This window comes from Symphalangus syndactylus, chromosome 21, assembly GCF_028878055.3.
Source record: "Symphalangus syndactylus isolate Jambi chromosome 21, NHGRI_mSymSyn1-v2.1_pri, whole genome shotgun sequence".
NCBI classification, from domain to species: Eukaryota; Metazoa; Chordata; class Mammalia; order Primates; family Hylobatidae; genus Symphalangus; species Symphalangus syndactylus.
In genome coordinates this window covers 61,293,227-61,316,032 of record NC_072443.2, presented here as the reverse complement: position 1 = coordinate 61,316,032, position 22,806 = coordinate 61,293,227, and the positions used below count along the sequence as shown (strand labels likewise).

The window sequence follows — 22,806 nt, the reverse complement described above, 5'->3', positions numbered from 1 at the left end:
CGTTCTACTGAGACACCAGATGATTGAAGGTGGCTAGGAAACACAAGGAGCTCTGATAATGGGGAAAGTTTGGCAAGCAGAAAGCAAAATGTGAAAAGCAGGGAGAGAATACGAAATGTTAAAAATAGCTTTTTCTTTTATTTTCATTTTGTGACTACAGAGTGATGGTTGAGATTCCCCTTTTGCACAGACAGACCTCCAGCCCAGTAGTCCCCAACTGTGACAATGTTCCTCCACCCCCAATACCACGCACACATGAGGTGATAATTTCTATTGCTGGGAGAACTATTTGGTTTTGACAACTGGGGAATATGCTACTGGCATCTAGGCCAGGGTACTGCCACAGAGCCTACATTGCCCTGGGTGGCTCCTGTAGCCCCCACAACAAAGCATTATCTAGCCCAAATGTCAACATCACCAAGTTTGAGAAATCCTGCTCTACAGAGATTTGACATTTATATTGCTAGCAGAATACCTCAAAAGTCAACCTTTAGTGTTTGGTAAGCCAAACTTCTATGTATGAGATGCTGGCTCTTGAGGCCTGGAAGAAGTCTAGGACTGTATTTAATCAATATAAAAAATATTAATAGAAATCTTACTCTGTTTAGTTTTTGTTTCATAATATATGGTTGTCTATAGGGATTAATCCTAGGTTACCGACCAGCAAGAATTCTTAGACAATTAAGATTAGGAAGGAGGCTGAGAGGTCATAAAAATTATATGTCTCCTTTGCTTTTCTCTGTTCCTCTAGGTAAGTGTATGCTGATGGTTTCTGGGATACCACGTTGGGATGGAAAGGCCTCCATTGTATTCTGTCATTGAATGCTGTGGGAATATGGAAGAAAGTGTTTCTCTAATCTACAGATGGTCTCAGAAAGCCTCATTACATACTACACCCACACAAATGCAACCCCTCACATACTTATAACTAAGATGTCTATTTAAGCAAATAGCACCAGACAAAATAGCAGTGTATATTAGTATGGAATGTGCAACTTTCATTTTTTAGGTATTTCATCTTAACCCTGTGATGTGTCTTGGGATCGTAAGATTAGCCTCATTTTTCTGGGTAGAGAAACAGTCCTGGGGAGTTTGTCTAGCTTGATGAGAGCTGCATGTTACTGCTATTTTGGCAGCTATTAACCATAAGACAAAGGTTACAGATTTTTCCTTATTTTCTATGTTCCATAAAAAAATAGGATGAGACAAGTTCTGAGCCAAATTCTATCTCTATTCCTGAGCCTAATATTTTCAAAATATGAGGTGTGTGAGATAACCATGTTTCCCTACTGTCGACTGGCAAAATCATCATCATCATCATCAGTAACCATAGACTTATATGGTTTCCTCTCAGATATTTTATTTTAAAAAAAGTTTCTTTCATCTAGAAATTCTGACCACACCTTGATATTGCATTTCACTTGTTCATATTCATCTGGATCAGGCCATATTACTTCTCTTGATGCTAAAGGGATCCTGTGTTCTGATTGGTCAACTTGGACCAACATCTGGATTCTGAAGTACAGCCATGTCTCCCTAAACCACAGGAATTCAGGGATGAGAAAAGGTGGTTCCTCAGGCAAACCTGGGAAGTGTAACCAAGAGAAAGGTACACATATGCTAGATGGGCACAAACAGTGAATATGACAATAATATTTCCACCTATAACAGGTTGTTGCAAAAATTTTTGAGATTATATACATAAAGTACCACATATAGCAATACTCACTACATATAAAGATTTAGTAAAGCAATAAGCATTCTTTTAAGCATGTGCTATAACAACTATAACTTGCAGTCCACACATAAAACTACTTGGATTTCAAGAAAATGGTTACAAACCACTCACAGAATGCTGAAGGTGTTTGGCCTTATGTAATTAGAGAGATGAAAAGTGAAGAAAAAAAGAGTTGCAATAATTGATGACAACTTCCATCATGAGTAATTTAAAGTTGTGTACAACTCCAGATTTTAAGCTAATTCAAGATTATTAGTTATCACTCAGTGGTTTGGAATAAATTAATAAAAATTAAATTATCCCCAAATTAGAATTGCTGCCCAACCATCCTGTGTGAGCAGAGATGATATCTAGAATGGAGATAAGTATAAACCAAAGGGAATGATGTTTCAAAGAACGAGCCTGAAATGGTTCCTCAATGATTTTCCCTTTTGGGCGATCCATATCAATAAAGCTTAATAAGAACTAAGAGTGAAATTACTGCTAACTGTGAACTTAATAATGCCCCACTGGGAGTTCATTAATATCTCAACAGGTACACTGAAGCATTATCTTAATTGCACATGATACTTTCAAAAATTCGTATTTTTCAAGTTTTGTGGAAACTACCCTCTAGAACTAGCATTAGTGAATTTTGTTTTGCCTTTCTGTATTGCAATTTTGTACTGCCCATATATGCAAATCCCCCAGGAACAAATGAACCACATTTGCCTTCCAAAAAGTAAGATACTCCTCAGGTGACTGTCCTTGCTACAGGCACTGTGCTTATAATACAGAGCAGAATACAATAAAGAGAGGAAGAATATAATATAAAAAAGAATAATATATTGAGAAAGAATGTAATACAGAGAAAAAAGATAATATACAGAGGAATAATACAAAAAGGAAGAAAATTAACATGCATGAAAACAATTTCAAAACTTTCATTGTGTTCTGAATAAATAAAATAATTTCCTTTATGTAAATATTTAGAAATTTATTTTTATGAGAACTAAGCTTGCAATGGAGCAGTGGTGGAAATTTGGATTTTTAAACATTTGTATTAATGTTTTCTAGAAGACATCTGTACTTGAGTCTTCATTGACAAATATTGATAGTAAGATGATGCCTAAGGGAGTATGTTTCCAAGCCTAGGAGATCCTTCTGCCTAGTAGCAGTTTACTATGTAATAATTATGGGATAAAATTAAACTTGGCTCAATCTTGTCAACATTTAGAAAGTGAAAGTGCATCATACATGTACAATATTTCATTTTTTATTAGAAATGACATAATTATTTTCTCTGGATTTAATATATTATTTTTATTCATTTTTTTCTATTTTAACTTGACAGTAGTAATGTTAACATAAAGTAAAGACATTTAGCTAAAAATGAGGACCCAAGACCATGGACACTGTATTTGCTATGTGGGCCTGGCAGCCTGGTTCCTGAGGGGAGAGGAGTTAAGGAAAAGGCAGGGCAGAATCTGCCTCTTTAAAGTGACAAATCCTAGTTATGTCTGGCAAAGTTTGAATCCTGAGGCATCATAGTTTATGTTGCCTAGGTTGTCAGAAACTAAGGCCTAAGAAAAAAAAAAAAATAGAGTGAGCAGCTTCCTAAATGACTTCCTTGGTCCCTTTACCTTTGATCTTCCATCCAAATGATAGCTTGCTTTCTCCTACATTCCAGTGTTGAGGAAGGAAATCCCCAAAAAAGTACGCCAAGGAAAAGAAAAGGTGAGAAAAAGTATTTGCCCTGGCGCCTAAAGCAGCCCATCAGAGACCTACCCAGGACAAGAAAAACTCCCAAATACTGTGAGTGTCTCTGGCCACACTAATTTTGTGGATGAGGAGCAGGTCAAAGATATCTGTTCTTTTAGCTTATTCCATTTTATCCATTTCCTGGCATACCCATTTCTTCAATGAATACTGATCAGTTCCTATTCTGTTCCCAATAGAGTGATATCCAATGGTGAAACAATGATGAGCAAGGTCTTTTTCTTCCATAAGGGTAAATACTCTCCAGGAATGGGGAGAACAATAAACAGATAATGATACAGATAATTGTTTAATTAGAACTGTGGCAATTGTTACCAAAGAAAACTACCGTGTTCCAGAAGAACCCATCAATTGACCTTCCTCTAAATTCACTGTGCTTTCTAGGGCAAACATTGTAGAGGTTAGGGCAGAGCCTTGAGCACCTTTTAGTGATTAATGTGTGCTGTTTATTGGATATAACTTAACTTTTGATCCTTCTTTCAGTCAACCAAAATAATTCAACCACCACAATACATTTTATTGATGATGAATATGTCTCAAACGTATATAAAGGGTGTATATGATATGTTATTTATGTGTCTTTTTTATTATTGTACTTTAAGTTTTAGGGTACATGTGCACAATGTGCAGGTTTATTACATATGTGTCCATGTGCCATGTTGGTGTGCTGCACCCATTAACTCATCATTTAGCATTAGGTGTATCTCCTAATGCTGTCCCTCCCCTCTCCCCCCACCCCACAACAGTCCCCGGAGTGTGATGTTCCCCTTCCTGTGTCCATGTGTTCTCATTGTTCAATTCCCACCTATGAGTGAGAACATGCGGTGTTTGGTTTTTTGTCCTTGTGATAGTTTACTGAGAATGATGATTTCCAGTTTCATCCATGTCCATTTTTAGCTGTTCTTGAAATTGTTTTTTCCCCTAGCATTGTTTCTCTTAGATTTACAGGAATTCTTAGAACCATAAATTTGCATAAATATTTTAAAGGTAAAATTAGAAACGAGAATTGGGCTTTTTTTTCTATCTTGAGTGTAAGATCTGAATTTGGGAAACATTACATCTGATGACTTGAAAGAGTATGATTTTCATTGCTATTTTTATTCCCTGTTTGCTTGTTTATTTTTAACAATGGCCAGGAAAGTTGACTTCAACATAAAATTTATATGATAATTTTGAGGCATGAGAATTGCTCTCAAACCTTGATTACTTGAAATGAGTTTTCTGTCTTGTCATCAGTGTCACCTGACTAGTGTCTTGAGAGAAATAATTGGAGAAATTGAGAAGATTTGAGTTGAGAAAAAACTTGGAAGAGAGAGATGCTTTTACAACTAGTTGGAGACCCACATAGAGAAGTGAAATTAGCCCTGTGTCTAACTGTGAAAGGCAGAAAAAGCATAGAGGATTATGGACATGCAGGTGCTGGTGGCCCAATATTTGCAGCGGTGGCCATTCAGGACCAGAAAAATCCGCATAATGTCTACTCTTCATTGGAACTTCATTAAGAGGAAGGGTGAATGCCATACAGGCTCCTGGAGAAGCAAATACATGCCATTTTATCTAATAAGTCAAATATTGTCAGTTCATTCAAACTGAGAAATAACATAGTAACTTGAAGACAACACATCAGAGAAGACTGAGCTTCTTTAAGAAAAGGAAATGTAAATATTTTATACATTAATAGTGAATTTCATAAGACATCCAACAACATGAGATAATATCTATGTAGTGCTTTAATTTTAAAAATTTCTGTGTTTGTATAGATATAATTTTATATAAAAATGCATAAAAGTGATAATGATATGCAAGTAAATATTTTTTGTTCTTAAAACACTGGCTATTCACTTGGCTATCCACTCAAAAACAAAAAACAAAATCGAAGTCCTAGTCTATAATAGATAATGTATATTAAATAGATCCTAGATGTATTAAAATGTTTAAATTTAAAAATCAGTTATGCAAATATATAACCATAAACTATAGGTGACAATATGCCCAATCAACAAGACATCAGGCCCTTTTTATCACTGAGAGCTAAGAAGCTATAGATACAGTAGATCAGAAGAAAATGTTTTTGTATCTCAAAGATACCATGAATAATACTGATAGCCACATATTCCTCTTTCACATTAAAATAAATACGTAATCACTTTATAGGCATACTGGTAGACATGAAAAGAAGGTTCTTTGTACTTTAAGCAAAGAAGAGTTAGAAGTTAAAATGTCAAGTAAATAATGGATTCAGTAGTATGAATGTATTGTGTTCATTAATGTGTTATAGCATGTGGGAAAAAAACACGAGACACATTTGCAAATGACTGAAGATTGAAATATACTGGTATAAAGTTTAGTTTTTTTTTTTCACAATTTCTTTAAATCAGCAAAAGGAAAATTAATTTAGATATACACTACATTATTAGTAAACTGTAAATATATGTTACCATATATCTGTATGGTAAGCCTTTATTTATCAAAGCAATGGAGACATTTATTAAATTCAGTGAAAGAAATCACAGCAAGTGCAGAATAGATTCCTAAGATGTGTTCTGTGGTTTGTACACATTTAGACTTAGTTGCTTGTTAATACCCAAAAAGATATTAAAGGCATACAATGACAAGTATAGGCACATTATAGATAATTAACTACTACTGTTAAGTTTCACCAAAATTTCACCTGTATTTTTTTTAGTTTTTATTTTACTATATATATAATATATATACTATATACTCTATAATATATACTATATTATATAATTTTGTATAATATAGCATATTATACTAATATAGTAAATTATATTATTCTATTATTAATTAATTATTAAATATTATTAATATATTTATATTAATAAATATATATTTAATAAAATATAAATATTTAAATACATTATAAATATTTAAATAAATATATTATACATTTTAAATAAAAATTTATTGAATATAATAAATATTATAAGTATAATATAAATTTAATAAATATTAATTATATATTTATATATTTAATAATAAATAAATAAATATATTATTAATATAATTAATAATCATAGTAAATTGTACTAATATAGTAAATTACTAACATACTAATATAGTATATTATATAATATACAGTATTATACAATATAGTATATTATATAATATACTATATTATTAATATTATACAATATTATATAATATACTATATTATACAATATTATATAATATAGTATATATTATACTATATATATACTATATTAACCTCTTAAAGGATTAAGGGCTATAGGTATTTGATTTTCTTAATTGGTGAAGAGAGAAAGAACACCACAGAGATTTGGACGTTTTGTCATATTTTCTGTTTATCATACTGAACACCTCAAGGATGCTGGAAATAGTTGGTTCCACAGTGCTATTAGAATTATCACAACATCTAGCATAACACAGCAACACACAGCATTCAGAATTTGTAAATTAATCTGAAGCATCAATATAAAAAATGAAAAAGTTTTAATCACTGCTTAAAGTTATTTAGTTATAGAAGCAAAAAGGTCTGTAGCATTCTAAAAAGTACTGATTTAAAAAATGCCTAGGGGAAATTTTGATTTTTGTAGAGACGCCTTGGATGTTTGGAAATGTATTGCAGATATGAGAGCGTGAATTCATGCATAGATCTTTTCTCTGAAAGAATGGAATACCTTATAATAAAGTATCTTCAAGGAAATAAATACATTTTCTTCTCCAAACAGGATTCTAGATCAATGTATAGTTTAGAGTGATGTGTCGATACAGCTCATTATAACGATACTTTCATAGGTGATGAGTCAGCAGAGATTTAGAAAAGAAAAACCTCCTTGATATTGGCCTTGGCAATGATTTTTTTTGAACATCACACCGAAAGCTCAGGCTACAAAAGCAAAAATAAATAAATGAGGTTTCATCAAACTAAAAAGTTTCTGTATAGCAAAGAAAACAATCAATGATGTAAAGAGACACCTAAATAAAAGAAAATATTTGGAAACCGGTATCTGATAAGGAGATAATATCCAAAATATACAAAGAACTCACACAAATCAAAAGCAGGAGAACAACTCAATTAAAAAATGGAGAAAAGACATGAATATACATTTCTTCAAAGGTGACCTACAAATGGCCAACAGGTACATGAAAAGGGGCACAACAGCAAGGAAATGCAAATCAAGACCACAATGTGATATCGCCCCACATCTGTTATGATGGCTATAATCAAAAAGACAAAATATAACAAGCATTGGTGAGGATATGTAGAGAAGGTCCCTCTTGAATAGGTGAAAAAAGGTTTTGGATGTCTCATCCTTCTCATGAGAGAGAATGAGAAGTTATAAGACTAAAGGTAGGTAGTATGTCAGAAAAAACATGAAGTGGTTGACTATTCCAAGTAAGGGGAGAGAAAGGCTTAACCAGTATCACACAATGCAGGAGGCAGAACATGTTATAAAGGAAGGGAAAAAAATGAATTGTAAGCCATTCTAACTGGAATGATGTTCTCTTAAAGGGGAATTGTAGCACAGGGCTTAGGAGTAAAGGATTTAGAGATGTGCTCAAAGTGAATTCCAGATTTGCCACTTACTTATACGTAACCTTCAAAGTGGTTCTTGATCTCTCTATGTCATAGGTTCTTTATTTGTAAAATCAGAAAAACAGAAATTGTGTTAATGTGCTGTTGTGAGGATTAAAATAAAATAATGTATTACAGGTCTTAGCGTGATGTTTCACACATGGGAAGACACTAAATTATAATTTATAATATTATCATTATTTTGTTATTGTTCATAGAATATCTTTACCTAGATATCCTGAGGAAGTGCAGTTCTGTGTCTCAAGTAAAAATAAGAGCATCCTATATCAATAGCAAATATAAAGAAAATGCTTTCAAGACATGTGGTGGTAGATGGTGACACAGAGACTGTGTAAGGGTCTCCACAGTATTTTTGAAGCAAGTCATAAACTTATATAGAGAGGGAGACTTTGGGCCATATGATCTAGGAGTTCCCTTTCAATTCTAAAAGTGTCTTTCTAAATCTAAAGAAATGTCCTACAAGTTCTAGCTAAGACTTTATATTGACAAAATAAAAAATTTAAAGATAAACTTCTTAATTTAACTATGTATTTTTTCAAGATAAGAAATTAGAATAATACTAGTTGGTTTTTAATTTCTCACTGTTCAGAAATAACAAAAGGGAAAGGAATTTTTCCTATTATCACTCTTGTTTTTCTGGAAACTCTAGCTGAAGTAATTAGAAAACTGAATCATCATAACTCACTTACATGGAAATCCCAAGAAAATAAACTGAAAGCTATTACAACTAATAAGAATTATAATAAGGGTAGGAGACACAAAGAAAATCTACAGAAATTAATAGATTCCTATATGGCGGCAATAAAGAGATAACAAAGTGAATTATTTTGTCTCATACATAATGCAATGAAAATAATTATTTAAAAACAAAGTTAAGGAATATGCAAGGTTTACATGGAGACAATTATAAGGTTTTAGGAAGAGCAAGAATGAACAACCAAATAGATAAAAGTAGATAATTTCCCATGGGGGAAGATAAAATGTTGTAAATATTTAAACTCTACTCAAATTTATTTATAGCTGTAGTATAATTCTCATTAAAATCTTAATGGAATTTTATTGTTGACCTAAAAATAATTATCCTAAGTCTAATAAGGAAAATTAAAAATGTGATTATCCATGATCATGTTGAAAAGGACAGCTATGAAGAGGGAGTATGTTGCAACTGAGATAGCCTCAAAATACTCTAAGCTCATAACAGCTAAAATAGTAAAACACTGGCCCAAGACTTGAAAAAAAAATCAAATAGTAGAAGATACACCCTGAAGACCTAAGGATGTTTAAGAATTTAATATAGAACAAAAGATATTCTTTTCTGTCATTAAAGAATGATTAATAAATGGTGCTAAATCAAGTAGTTAACCATTTGGAAGGAAAAAAGTATCGATTACTGTTCTTCTGTATTTAACAGCCCAAAGTAATTTCCATGTAGAGAAAGATTTAAATGTAAACCTCAAATATTTCTGTCACTTTGAGGTAGAGCGACTTAAACATTATTGTAAGGAAATACTCATGAGTATGTATAAAGGCTTGCATTAGCTCTGAGGATTTTTTTTTTTTTGACTTATAATGACAGTGAAAACTTGAAAATGTTTAAATATTTAAAAATGAATGTTAGGCTTAGGTTAGGTCAAATATTCATACAGCAGAATATTATGCAACCAGAAAGAAAGAGAGAAAAGAAAGGATGGAAGGAAGGGAAGGGGAGACTAAGATCCGTATTTTAATAATAGATAGTATTTATAAGCTCATAACAATAATTAATAACTATATATGTGTAGTAGTTCTGTTTTCACACTGCTATAAAGAACTGCTTGAGACTGGGTAATTTATAAAGGAAAGAGGTTTAATTGACTCACAGTTCAGCATGGCTGGGGAGGCCTCAGGAAACTTACAATCATGGTGGAAGGCGAAGGGGAAGCAAGGCACTTTCTTCACAAGGCGGCAGGAAGAAGTGCCAAGCAAAGGAGGAAGAGCCACTTGTAAAACCATCAGGTCTTGTGAGAACTCAATCATTATCACAAGAAGAGCATGAGGGAAACTGCTCTCATGATCCAGTTACCTCCACCTGGTCTCTGGAGACATGGAAATTATGGGGATTATGTAGATTATAATTCTCGATGAAATTTGGGTGGGGACACAAAGCCTAACCATATCAGTATGTGTGCATAACCAAATATACACACAAAGGCAATAAAGAGATACAACAAAATGTTGACAGGGATCAAGGCATTAAAATTAACCTGTTTTCTTATGTTTGTTTCTCTACATTTTTATAAATAATATGTTGTTAATTTTCATTAAAAAGCATACACTTATTCTAAATAGAATAGGTTATAGATGTTTTTAAATTCTATTTGATACTCATTAACAAAACCATTCCTGTGCAATAGGCAAATTTTTATGAAGAGAAAAGAATAATAAGATGATAATGTGGTCCTATGATAAAGATTAAAAATATTTTAGTTTTCTACGTTCAAGAAAAAAGGCCTAAGATGAGATGGAATACCTCTTTTTATATAGCTGGAGTGTTATCGCACTAAATTGTCTTTATCAAAAGATCAAGTCTCCATTTCCAAAGAAGACTGGCAAGAGAGAAAAGGTCCAATAGCAGCAAGAGAAAGTATATCTAGATATTTGGGTGAAAATAGAAGTTAATTGCTAAAGATGCCTAATTATCATTTGATCAGTTGTAGGTACCAGTAGTAGCACTCAAAATAATTACTATGTAGGCTTTAATGTAAACTTGAAAGCAAGTAACTAAACATGAAGCATAATAGCTAGGAAAATAAGCAACACCATATTTCATAGATTACATAAATTATTCCAGTTCTTCATCTCTATTGCTACAAGGGATATCCTTATAAAGCCATATTTTTATCTCAGAATAAAATCCATTTTGTCTTTCATTCCTTATTCTTGCATCATTATATTCATAGTGTCAAAATAAGTACCATTGGATAGAGGGTATATGCATGATCCTAAAGAGAAATATGGGTCTTAAGCCAGGAGGTATTCCTTATTTACACTGGAAGGAATACACCACAGATAGTAATTATTTTCAAAGGGTGCATAGTAATGAGGAAAGAAATCTGTTTCCTCAGGATTTTCATTACTAAAATTTGGGGCATGGTGTAGAAAATGCATTGCATTGGGGCACTTCGCAATTCTGATGTATTACAGCAGCTACATAAATGCAAATTCATGTAGAGGGCTGGATGTAACTTTATAAGCACACTTTCAAAGGTACAGAGGGATTTTGCCAGGAAAGACATCTGTGCAACAGCGTGAAGCTTTTACATTTCCACAAGTTGGAATTGATGGAAATGTATTGACATGCTTGGCTTCTTTCCTTTTTATTTCTTGTAAGGGAAAGCCTCTCTCTCTTTCTCCCTCTTTCCCTCCCTCTTCTATTTTTCTGTCCAAAGCCTTTATTCAGTTGATATTTTTGTTACCTAAAACTTATAACCTCCAAACTACAACAGACACATAGGTAACTCATTCTATTAAGATATTTGTATAAGCTTTACTGAGGTGCTCATATAAGGTGTTTGAACAGCAGTCTAAGAGCGACCAGTAAAATAACTTTGAGTGGCTATATAGTCAGTGATGTGAACAGAAGTCAGCCTGGATTCCATTAATCTGCTGGCCTTCCTTTTTAATGCTTATTTAAAAAATATTTTAGTAATAATTCAGCAAAGCATTATAGTTGTGATTGTTTATAGCTTTGTGACCTGAGGCAAGGTAATATTCTTCCAAGCCTCAATTTTCTCCCTTGTAAACCCAGTTAATAATACTATAATACAGTCTAATGTAATACTGTATAGTCCGGTTCAGAGTATTTGCTGACGATTAGATAAGGCAATGCATATAAAACTTTTAGAACATGACTGGTACAAAATAAAGAGTTGGATAAACCGTACATATTGCTTTGAAAGCAGTAATGAAAGGAATATGTAAAAACATTTTATTGCCATAGGACAGTGTGGAGAATGTTCGTGATGACGTGCAGCAGAGGACTTGGAAGTCAAATGTGGGGAATCGATAACTTTAGTAAGGAAAAACATACCATTCTTTATTTTCGATGATTATTACTCCATGTATTAAGCACCCCTCTGTTCCAGGCATCATGCAAAGCAATGCACATTCATTTTCCCTGTTTCTCAGAACTTGTTATTAGTGATGCAACCAACTCATTCAAGTGAAATAGCTTCATCAAATTAACCACTAGCAAACAGAAATGCCACACTCTGATCCCACATCTTGTCAATACCAAATCCTATTTTATTTGCAGTAAATCTCACTATAATTGAGAAGTTTCTCAGGTAAAAGGACCCATCAGGAGACATGCAGGTTTTCTCACACTGGTTTTGAATTAAGTCAGGGGCAGAAAGCCTGCCCTCCAATGGTCATAGAGCAGAACTGCATCATGGACGGGCTGCGTGGAAAATGGTGAGTCGTCTGATTTCAGGGCCACAGGACTTTAATGCTGACCCAGAAATGTTGGTGGAGAAATGATCTTTACGGAGGCGATAACTAGCCTTAAACTATGGCAAATGGGTATACTTTAGGCAAACTACAAAGGAAGGAAATAAATGGGTTAATAGTGAGTAGAATTTTCAGGGTTCGAAGAATCAACTTGAGCGTGGCTTTACCATACTTGAGCTACATTGGACTTTTGGGCTTGGTCTGAGAAAAGATCAACTGGCCTTTGGACACTCGAGAAACCTTTTCTGATAAAGCAGGGATAAGACCTGGGAGAGTTTGTAAACAGAATTTTGTCAGAGTTGATCATTCTTACATGAAAATTAATTGTATCACTCATTATCTATTGCTTGATAGAATTAAGACAAAGAAGGAAACAAATGTTAGGGTGCTTTGAAGAGGTAACTAGCATATGAGTTCTGAAGTTAGGGACTAAGCCAGATTTCTCATCCGTGATTACTTCAGGGCTGGCCTTAGGCTACCTGAAACCCCAGGCAGACATTTTTTTTGCAGCTCTTTCCATGTATATAATTTAATTTAGCAAAGTAGATGTGTTAGGACTACTCATATAGCCCAATTTCCAATGATCCTAAGAAATAAATACTACAGCAGATGAGGGAGATAATTTGACTTTTCTTCAAGGGGCCTGTGGAGTCCTAAGATGATCTTTATAGGCAGAAGTTCTAGAGCTCTTCAGGACATTTGGTGAATGCCATGTGAGGTAGAGGTCAGAGGGTTCCCTGAAGGGAAAAGATAGAAACCACAGGCCCTTGTGGCCTCCACTCAGACAGTGCTGCCAGCTCTCTCCCAGAATCCAAAAAAGAATTTGGAAAATTTTGAGGAAAGCCTGTCAATGTGCAAAGACCACCAGAGTAAATGCCTTGGGGGTGGGGAATTTCTCTTCCCTGGGGCAAAGGGTATTACTGAGCTACTTTAAAATGTTCTTGTGACGAATAAATTAGATAATGCTTGTGACTTCCTTAGATATTTCCTTGGAGACCATCCGCAATCAATCAATGTTAGATGGCTAATGATATCCACCAGTATTCACAAGCTGTGCCAACTAAACCAATCTTTATATACACTCCAGCCAGGTTGTTGTATTTTTATTTCCATTGGTTTATAAGTAGTAAAGTGTGATTCACCATGTTTGGTAGAATGGTCATAAACCTGTTTCTTCTAAACAACCATGACCCTGACCTTGGAATTCCCATGCTGACCTCCTTCCCTTATTCCTAAGATAAGGAAATAAAAAGGCAAGACGCTAAAGTCAATACTTTTGTGCTGCTAAGAAGTAGATGGTTACATTTAGGTGGTCTACAGTTACATGGTGGTGTTTGGCAAAACATATATCCCCTTTGCAGCTCAAACCCTGTATTTTAAGTAAACTGTCATAAGCATACATGAGTCTCTTACATCCTCATGGTGCACTCTCACGTGGTGCTTTCTTGTCTTTGCAGATCCCCCAGATTAGTTATGCATCAACGGCACCCGAGCTAAGTGATGACCGGCGCTATGACTTCTTCTCTCGCGTGGTGCCACCTGATTCCTTCCAAGCCCAGGCCATGGTAGACATCGTAAAGGCCCTAGGCTGGAATTATGTGTCTACTCTCGCATCCGAAGGAAGTTATGGAGAGAAAGGTGTGGAGTCCTTCACGCAAATTTCCAAAGAGGCAGGTAGGATGAGATTGCTCTGATCAAGCTGGCTCTCTTCAAACGTCTGTGGCTTGTAGAGTTCTCTTCAGACTTTATTAAATAAACAGTACAGACTCTTACATTCCCAGAGTCCTGTGAAGTACACCTGTAACGTGTTCATTTGTACGACTTGGTTGTTTTTGGAGAGATTTTCGAAGTTGTGAAACTGAGATCCCTTGAGTACTAATAGAATAAATGAAGAAAAAAAATGTACTCAAGTTAATATCTTACTTCTGCCTAATGGGTAATAGGGTGGATTCTAGCCTGTGTATGAAAACATGGGAAAATGTGGCTGGATGTACCTCCCCATGAAGACTCTTCCTCTCTGCCTCTCTCCAAAATGGAGAGAATAATTTAGAATTATGTGAATGCAATCACAGTGCCACTTTGGTTTGAAGAATACCTGGAATTCCTCTGAATGACTTGGCCAAAACAAAAGTAAATAAATTATCCAGGCAGTAGAATGTATTTAGACAAACAGTCTTTCAAACTTGAGATTATTTTGAGACAGTTCTCTTTAGCAGCCCTTGGAGAGGATTCTCTTACGTTTGTTTATTTAGCTCAGATTGGAAGTAATGGGTTCAAATGTTTGGCCAGCTGTCTTCCAGTGGGCAGATTTTGAAAAATGAGACAAAATTCTCACACTTAGAAATTCTGACAATAAGTATTCAGGTTTCCGCATATGGATGTATTGGATATAGTAAATACATACAAATATGCATGCTTAGATATTCCCACACATTTCTTACATTAAAATTGGGTGCTCAGTGTTGTTTGTAAGCATTTCATGCAATTTAAATTGTTATTTACCAGAACAGTTTACTGACCATAAAAGCAAACAAACAAGCAAAGCAATAGAAAGAGAGCTCCATGTTATGAGGAAAGATGTCATAAATTATGAAGATACAGCTTTGAGTATTTGACTGTCAGATTACAGATATACTCAGACATATAGTGCTTCCGGATAGGGATGATGCTAAAAGAAAGAAACTAGGGCTTCTTTATAAATCTCATGTTTTTAATTCAGTGCATCATTAGCTGTAATTTCAAAACTCCACAGGAGATCTGTGAGATTCTTATTCTCTTCCTTCTGACTTAACACAGCTGACTAGATAGCTTCTAATCATTGTTAAGTCTCGCTGTAACCACCATTTCTGGGTTCAAATGCAACACTCACAAAAACTTCCTTTGTTTTGTTGGCTTGGTCTTACACTTCTAGTGTCTTCTCCCACAGCGCCTATCACAGGTTAGTATAATTTCTTGTTTGTTTGTTTGTTTTTCTATCTAATCTTCATGACTATAGGAGACCATGTCTGTCTCATTTTCTACTATGGCCCCAGGTGCTACATTCCTAAGGGAAAAATTTATGCTACAATTCAGTTAGAAACTCTCTGATTAGGAAAGAAATCTTAACTCCCGCCTTGTGGCATGCTGTGATGTATAGGACTCATTAACAATTGACTTCATAAATCCCCAAAGAGGTATCTAATCATTTTTGATGACTACGTTTTTCTTTCTTTCTTCGTTTTCCTGAATCCTGCCTTGATCAAACTAAGGCTGGAGGCAGACTTAGAAAAATATCTAAAATATCAGGATAGAATAAAATAGATGAAATAAGATGAAAAGAAAATATGGGTAAAATAGTAAGATAAAGCTTAGAGATAAAGGGCAGATGCCATTTTGCACTATATCATTGTTAAAAGTGAGCCTCAAATTTAACACTGAACTTTAAACTGGATGAAGCAAAGGAAGAACACTGCCCATTCTGTTACAAGATTTACAGTGTTCATGAGGTCAAAATCATGTTGATTATTCTGTAAAGTACAGTTTTCCTTGCCTTGGGATCAAGACAAATGTTTGCTCTGGGTCTGTATAAAAAACCATATTCTATAGACAGGTCAGTGGTGGCTTTCACATGGCTGTTTATTCCTGGTGTCATTTGGTGGAAACTTAAGACATTAATATCTGAGTTTTCTATTATATATAATGACTCTTCAAAAAGGAGACGCTCTTATAATACGATCTGAACTTCCCAGCTCATATTTTTAGCTAATCCTACATTGAAAAGCCCCAACTAAAAAATAAGGATTCTATCAGTGGCAGCCATTTTGGATGAAATCTTTCCATCCTAGAGCCTTTCCCCTTGAGGACGGGAGTAGCTAGAAAGCCAGCTGGTGCTAGAGAAATGCAAAGAAACAGTGAATGTTTAGGTGATGTCTTGAAAATTAATACCTCTTCAAGGTATTAATAATAAGTAGTATGGTATTTGGCATGTATTTATAAGTATTTAATAAGTATTCTTCTTTTATACATATAGTATTTGGCATGTATTTATAATAAGTATTTAATAAGTATCCTTTTATACGTATTACAGTATCTGGTACATATTTGTAATAAAATGCATTGGAACTATATCATATGTGCAAGTGATTTAGATGTATGAACTCATGTGCTTAGCAAACACCCCTCTTTTCAATTAGAAGAAAGGAAGAACGAAAGGAAGGGAAGATTATTAGTTTAAATGGTGTGGAGTAAGTCTACTCAGTTTTGGTGTGGCCTAGAGAAAACATGAAATTCATTCAGTGAGTTTCATTTCTGTGGGCCTCTCATAATGCGCGCATCTTGCTGCTGCGAAGGTGATTCTTGTATTTAAAGACACACATCCCATGACCTCTAAAAAGAATCCATCTCCTTCCTCTGATGTTCAATTGAAAAAATAATCATATATTCTAGTTCCAAAAAAATGAGAAAATAAAAGAAAAACTTATCTATTGGAATTTCTGGGCATATACATGGTTAGGGAATTCCCCAAGGTAATTTTAAATATTCACTTTTTTTTTTTTTTTTTTTATTATACTTTAGGGTTTTAGGGTACATGTGCACAATGTGCAGGTTTGTTACATATGTATCCATGTGCCATGTTGATTTCCTGCACCCATTAATTCGTCATTTAGCATTAGGTGTATCTCCTAATGCTGTCCCTCCCCCCTCCCCCCACCCCACAACAGTCCCCAGAGCGTGATGTTCCCCTTCCTGTGTCCATGAGTTCTCATTGTTCAATTCCCACCTATGAGTGAGAACATGCGGTGTTTGGTTTTTTTGTCCTTGCGATAGTTTACTGAGAATGATGTTTTCCAGTTTCATCCATGTCCCTACAAAGGACACGAACTCATCATTTTTTATGGCTGCATAGTATTCCATGGTGTATATGTGCCACATTTTCTTAATCCAGTCTATCGTTGTTGGACATTTGGGTTGGTTCCAACTCTTTGCTATTGTGAATAGTGCCGCAATAAACATACGTGTGCATGTGTCTTTATAGCAGCATGATTTATAGACACTTCTCCAAAGAAGACATTTATGCAGCCAAAAAACACATGAAGAAATGCTCCTCATCACTGGCCATCAGAGAAATGCAAATCAAAACCACAGTGAGATACCATCTCACACCAGTTAGAATGGCCATCATTAAAAAATCAGGAAACAACAGGTGCTGGAGAGGATGTGGAGAAATAGGAACACTTTTACACTGTTGGTGGGACTGTAAACTAGTTCAACCATTGTGGAAGTCAGTGTGGCGATTCCTCAGGGATCTAGAACTAGAAATACCATTTGACCCAGCCATCCCATTACTGGGTATATACCCAAAGGACTATAAATATTCACTTTTTTCTTTACCTGCTGGCTCGAAAAACTCACCCTCACAAAAGATACAAACCCAATGTGTATGGATAGGTGAGGTGATGTGGCACAAAAATAAATAAGCACACTGGTTATGGTGTCAGAAAGACCTGGATTTGAATAATGAACTCCATCACTCTCTTATTTTAACAATGTTGACACATGCTTTAACTTTTCAAGCCTAAACTTCCTCATAGAAAGAATGAAATTAATGATTTCTGCTTCACCAGGTTGGTAGAATATGTAAGATGGTGCCTGGGGAAGCATTTAATACCCAATAATATCTGATTACGTTGCATCACACTGGCTCCCTATAAATAAGTAGAATTACTGTTTGAGTCTGAGAAATTTGAAAATAACTTGAGTAGTAGACGTTATGTGCCTTGAGTTGTAATTAGGTTATTTTTTAAGCTGTTTCTATTCTTATTAACATGCTGTCACCATGTAAGATGGATATGAAGAAAAGGAAGTGAGCTATTTGCATTGTCCTATGTATGTAGAATATGTGTATGTGTATGCATATGTGTGTGTGTGTGTGTGTGTGTGAGAGAGGGAGAGAGAGCAAGAAGGAGGGGGGTGCATAGACTCAATGGCGTTTCTGTGTACTGCTGGCAGGTTGGAAGGATTTACTTCCATTGTTTCTGAACAGTTTGACTTTGAAGGTCGTGATTCTTTTCCTCTGTAAATGGCCTCACCCTTTTAAAATGCTTTAGCTTCAAAATTTACTTTAGACTTAAATCCTGAGGCAGAGGCTCCTTATAAACCAGAGCCTAAAGCATGTCCACCATGCTCACAGTCACAGTGCACCAATAAGCGCCTCTTCATTATTTACTGATAGAACAAACCAAGACAATGATGTCAGAGAAAATAAGCCATCCTTTAACAGAGGCCATGTAATTGTTTAAAACATGGAAGTCTAGGCACATTTTCACTAAACTGTCAAAGAAAACCTCAATACTTATTCTTTCAAGTATCATACGGCAGATTTAAATATGCATGGATACTGTTCCTTGTTGAACTTTCAGGGAGAACTGTAACATGGTTTTCTCAGATGATGAGGTTTTGTAAAACAGTTATATTTGCATAAATTGCCCTGTTTATTTGAATGAATGCACATGCAATAGCAACAAAGGCAATTTATTTCTTAATATTGCAGGGAATGAAAGAAAATCCACTCTCAATGTGCTTTAAAATTCAGGTCAACAAGAATGACCTAAATTAGACATTAAAAACTCCTTTATCTAAGTGAGGGTCAAGGTAAATGTTTATGATAGCATGTGGCAATAATAAATTCCAGATCCTTTTAACCAAATCTGATTCAAGCACTATAAGACTAAGGACTACATATATGACTCTTACAGTCCATCAGACTATTTCCAGGAAAATCTCATGAATACTGCTTGATAATATAGCACAAATAGTAACAATTGTTACTGCTATGCTACCATCATACATGTCGACTTCTCAAAACCTAAAAGAACTATCCTTTTGGTATTTTACGGTGATCACTTAACATAGTTGTATTTCAATTGTTCTTATAAAGTAGTTATTCAGATAAACTCTAGAATTTATTTTTAATTAATACTTTATCATAGCCTAGCATATTCTTTCCCAAAATACTTAGAGGAAGATTTGATTAACTGTTATTAACTATTATTCAGCCTTCAGTTTTTTAGACCTCAAGCTCTACTAAAAATACAAAAATTAGCCAGGTATGTTGGCATGCACCTGTAATCCCAGCTACTGGGGAGGCTGAGGCAGGAGAACTGCTTGAACCCAGGAGGCGGAGGTTGCAGTGAGCCGAGATTGCACCACTGCACTTTAGCCTGGGAGAGAGAGCAAGACTCTGTCTCAAAACAAACAAACAAACAAACAAACAAACAAACAAAACCAGAGCTAGATGGATTTTCCTACTATAGGATTTCAGAGCACTGTGTGCCTCTCTCCTGCACAGATACAATGTTCTATCCTGTTGTGTGCATTGCCCATTGTTAGTCTTTGCCAATTTACTTTAAGCTCCATGAGGGCAAGGACATTTTCCTGTTTTTCTATTATCTAAGATAATTCCTAGTACATAGAAGGTAGTCAATCATTATTTCTTAACGGAAGGAAGAATTGTATTTTTCCCCTTTGCCCTTTAGGAGAAAAGGAAGCATGTAGAGAAAGACCTTACGATATGTAATTTTGCTAGAAGGCCATAAAATATTACATCCTAGATCTGCTTGCTGTGGTTTCGTACAGTTGCTTTCACTCTGAATTTACACCATTATTTCCTCTCACCATTCCTATATAAAACTGTTAGCAGTATGGTGCAACCAGGCTGTAATTCTTGATACCACCATCTATATCAAATTCTGTTTTTTTTTTTTTTCTTTCTGTCTATGTCATGGTGATTATGGAAAACTCTGACACATTTTAAAACTAGGTAGATTATTTTCCTAATGAGGTGTTTGGTGGTTCCAGCTTAGATATAGATACTAAACATGTGAGAACTCAATTTTAAGACACAAAATCACAAAATTCTTATAATGTCATTTATCTTTAGGTACATTTAAAACTAAACTGTAAGTTCCTCAAGAAAGACTTTGCATTTTATTTGTTTTGGGATCCTCAGTGGTTAGCATAACATTTTAACTTTTAACTCATGCTTCATTTGTTAGCACCTCTTGAGTATGTCCCCTTCCCCCATCATTACAGTGACCTCCGAGACCCACTTAATTCACCTTGATTTATAGTTATCATTATCCATTCTTCCAGAATAATCCCTCCAATATAGTATCCATTCAGCTTTTTAGATAATCTTTCTAAATCATAAATAAAGTCATTTCAGTATCTGTTTCTAGTTTGCTCTTCCACAGAGGATCAAGTAAAAGATGTTTAGCGTGAAACGTAAGGTCCTTCATGACTTGGCGTCTGCTTTAATCTCCAGTCTCATTCCCATATTTATCCTTTTTCATAATCACCTTGAGGCCCCATACATATACTCTTTACCCCACTTATTCAACCTTCTGTGGGTTTGTGGATATTCTTTGCCTTTGCAGAGGCTCTGCTTTCTGTCTGGACTACCAGCTAACTTCAATTTATTTTTTCAAAACATGACACCTTGGAGAAAGCTCTCTTACTCGGTCTTCCTCTTTTGGAATTCATGGTCCTCTTTTGGATTGTGATGCATACATTCATCTTTTTAACAGCACAACATTCTTACATCTATTTCCATTGATAAATTAATAGAGGATCACCAATTGCGTAAGTTTTGATGAAAGAAAAAGCTTTTGCATCACTGTAGAGCTAAAAAAAGTCAGATATTCATGTTCCTAGCCTCCCTTGAAGCTAGGGTACAGTTGTTAATTCAGTCTTGGCTAATCAGACATACCTATCATGAATGAAACAAGATCTAGGGACACAAAAAAGGCTGGGACAATGGAAAACCCATTTTGTTGACAGTAACAGCAGTAGCAGCAAAAACCGTTTGTCACAGATAGATGTGGTATCCAGCATCAGCTGGATGCAGTAGAACAATCTCTAGCTTCCCTCTTTTAGAAGAAACTGCAGCAGTGCCCAGTAAGCTTGGTGCTGTGGACTTTTTTTTTTTTTTTTTTGGCTTTGATTCTGGCAACTGAGCCTCCTTTGTTTCTGCTTATTTTCTGATTTTGTTTCCCTGGCCTTCCGAGGGATTCTGTTTATTATCCCTCGTAACTTAAATTATTTTTCTGCTTAACGTAGACAGAATTGATTTCTGTTGTTTGCCTCAGCCTTCATGAATATAAGCAGGGGTGTCTCTTTATGAGTTCCACAGCACCCTATTTAAACTCTATCATGGACTTTGTTGTATTTCATTGTAATCATCTGCATAGTTATCCTCTCTCATTAGAGAGTAAAATTCTTGAGGCTAGACAGTATGCTACATTTGACTTTCAACACTCGATACCCAGAGCAGTGCCCAACACAGACTAGGTTTAATAAATGCATGTTGAATTTAAAAATAATGTGTTAGTGATACAAGTGGTGATGTCTTTGAGGCTGTAGTGGGTACAGTAAAGCTGTTGAAAGTTTTTCTAATTTGAATTTTCTGAAGTGATCATTGATCTGCTATAATTAACTTTATAGGAGGGAAAAATGGGACTAGAAATCTGGTGATATGACTTGTACTTATGCAATATGTATCTGAATGGTAGGTACTATTTCAGGGTACCTTCTTTATGGTAGGTACTATTTCAGGGTAATAATGATAAATAATAATTCTAGTAGAAACAGCAATAGGACAAAAAAACCCCTCTGTTTTCAAAGAGTAGAATTACACATTTAGAGCAATGAACACAGCCTGGTTAGGGCATACTACAAGGAAAGATTCTGAAAGAAGGTAGATCTTGACTAAATCCCAAAGGTAAGTAGATGTTAACCAGACAAAGCTGACATAAAGAGGTTTGTGGATGACATACTAGGACGAGAGAAGCATGTTAAAAGTCCAAAATAAAATTGCTTGATAGTATTTAAATACTTGAATGTTGCAAGAGAAATACTATTGCTTTGAAAACTTGTGTGAATCTTGAATTAACATGATGGAAAATTCTCTTCCAAGCAATGTGGTAGCCATTCCAAAAAGCTTTCCGGCTTTTGAACCAAGAGCATGGGGTTGTGGCCCTGATGCCTCCAATAACTCACTGGGAACTACCACATTGTTTCTCTGGGTTGGAAAGTCATCACATATTAATTGAGAAAACTAGTCTTTCTTGGGTCAGACAATTCTCAGATGTTTATCTTCCTAATTACAAAGGATGGGTTTCTCCCAGGCTATGGATTGTCATTGTTGCCATGGGACTAGAAATAGATAGTGACAGGGTATTTTTGGGGGATGAGAAAATAGTGA

General features: G+C 35.0%; 1 protein-coding gene across 6 annotated transcripts in view; it reads left to right on the top strand.

Annotated features, from left to right (window-relative positions):
• Positions 1-22,806, top strand: part of GRM7 (glutamate metabotropic receptor 7) — an 879,282-nt gene that overhangs the window by 265,834 nt on the left and 590,642 nt on the right. For all 6 annotated transcript variants that reach the window (XM_055260434.2, XM_055260432.2, XM_063630706.1 and 3 more), the window contains exon 2: positions 14,024-14,240. In XM_055260434.2, the coding sequence (XP_055116409.1) occupies positions 14,024-14,240 (217 nt within the window). The remainder of the gene's footprint in view (positions 1-14,023; positions 14,241-22,806) is intronic.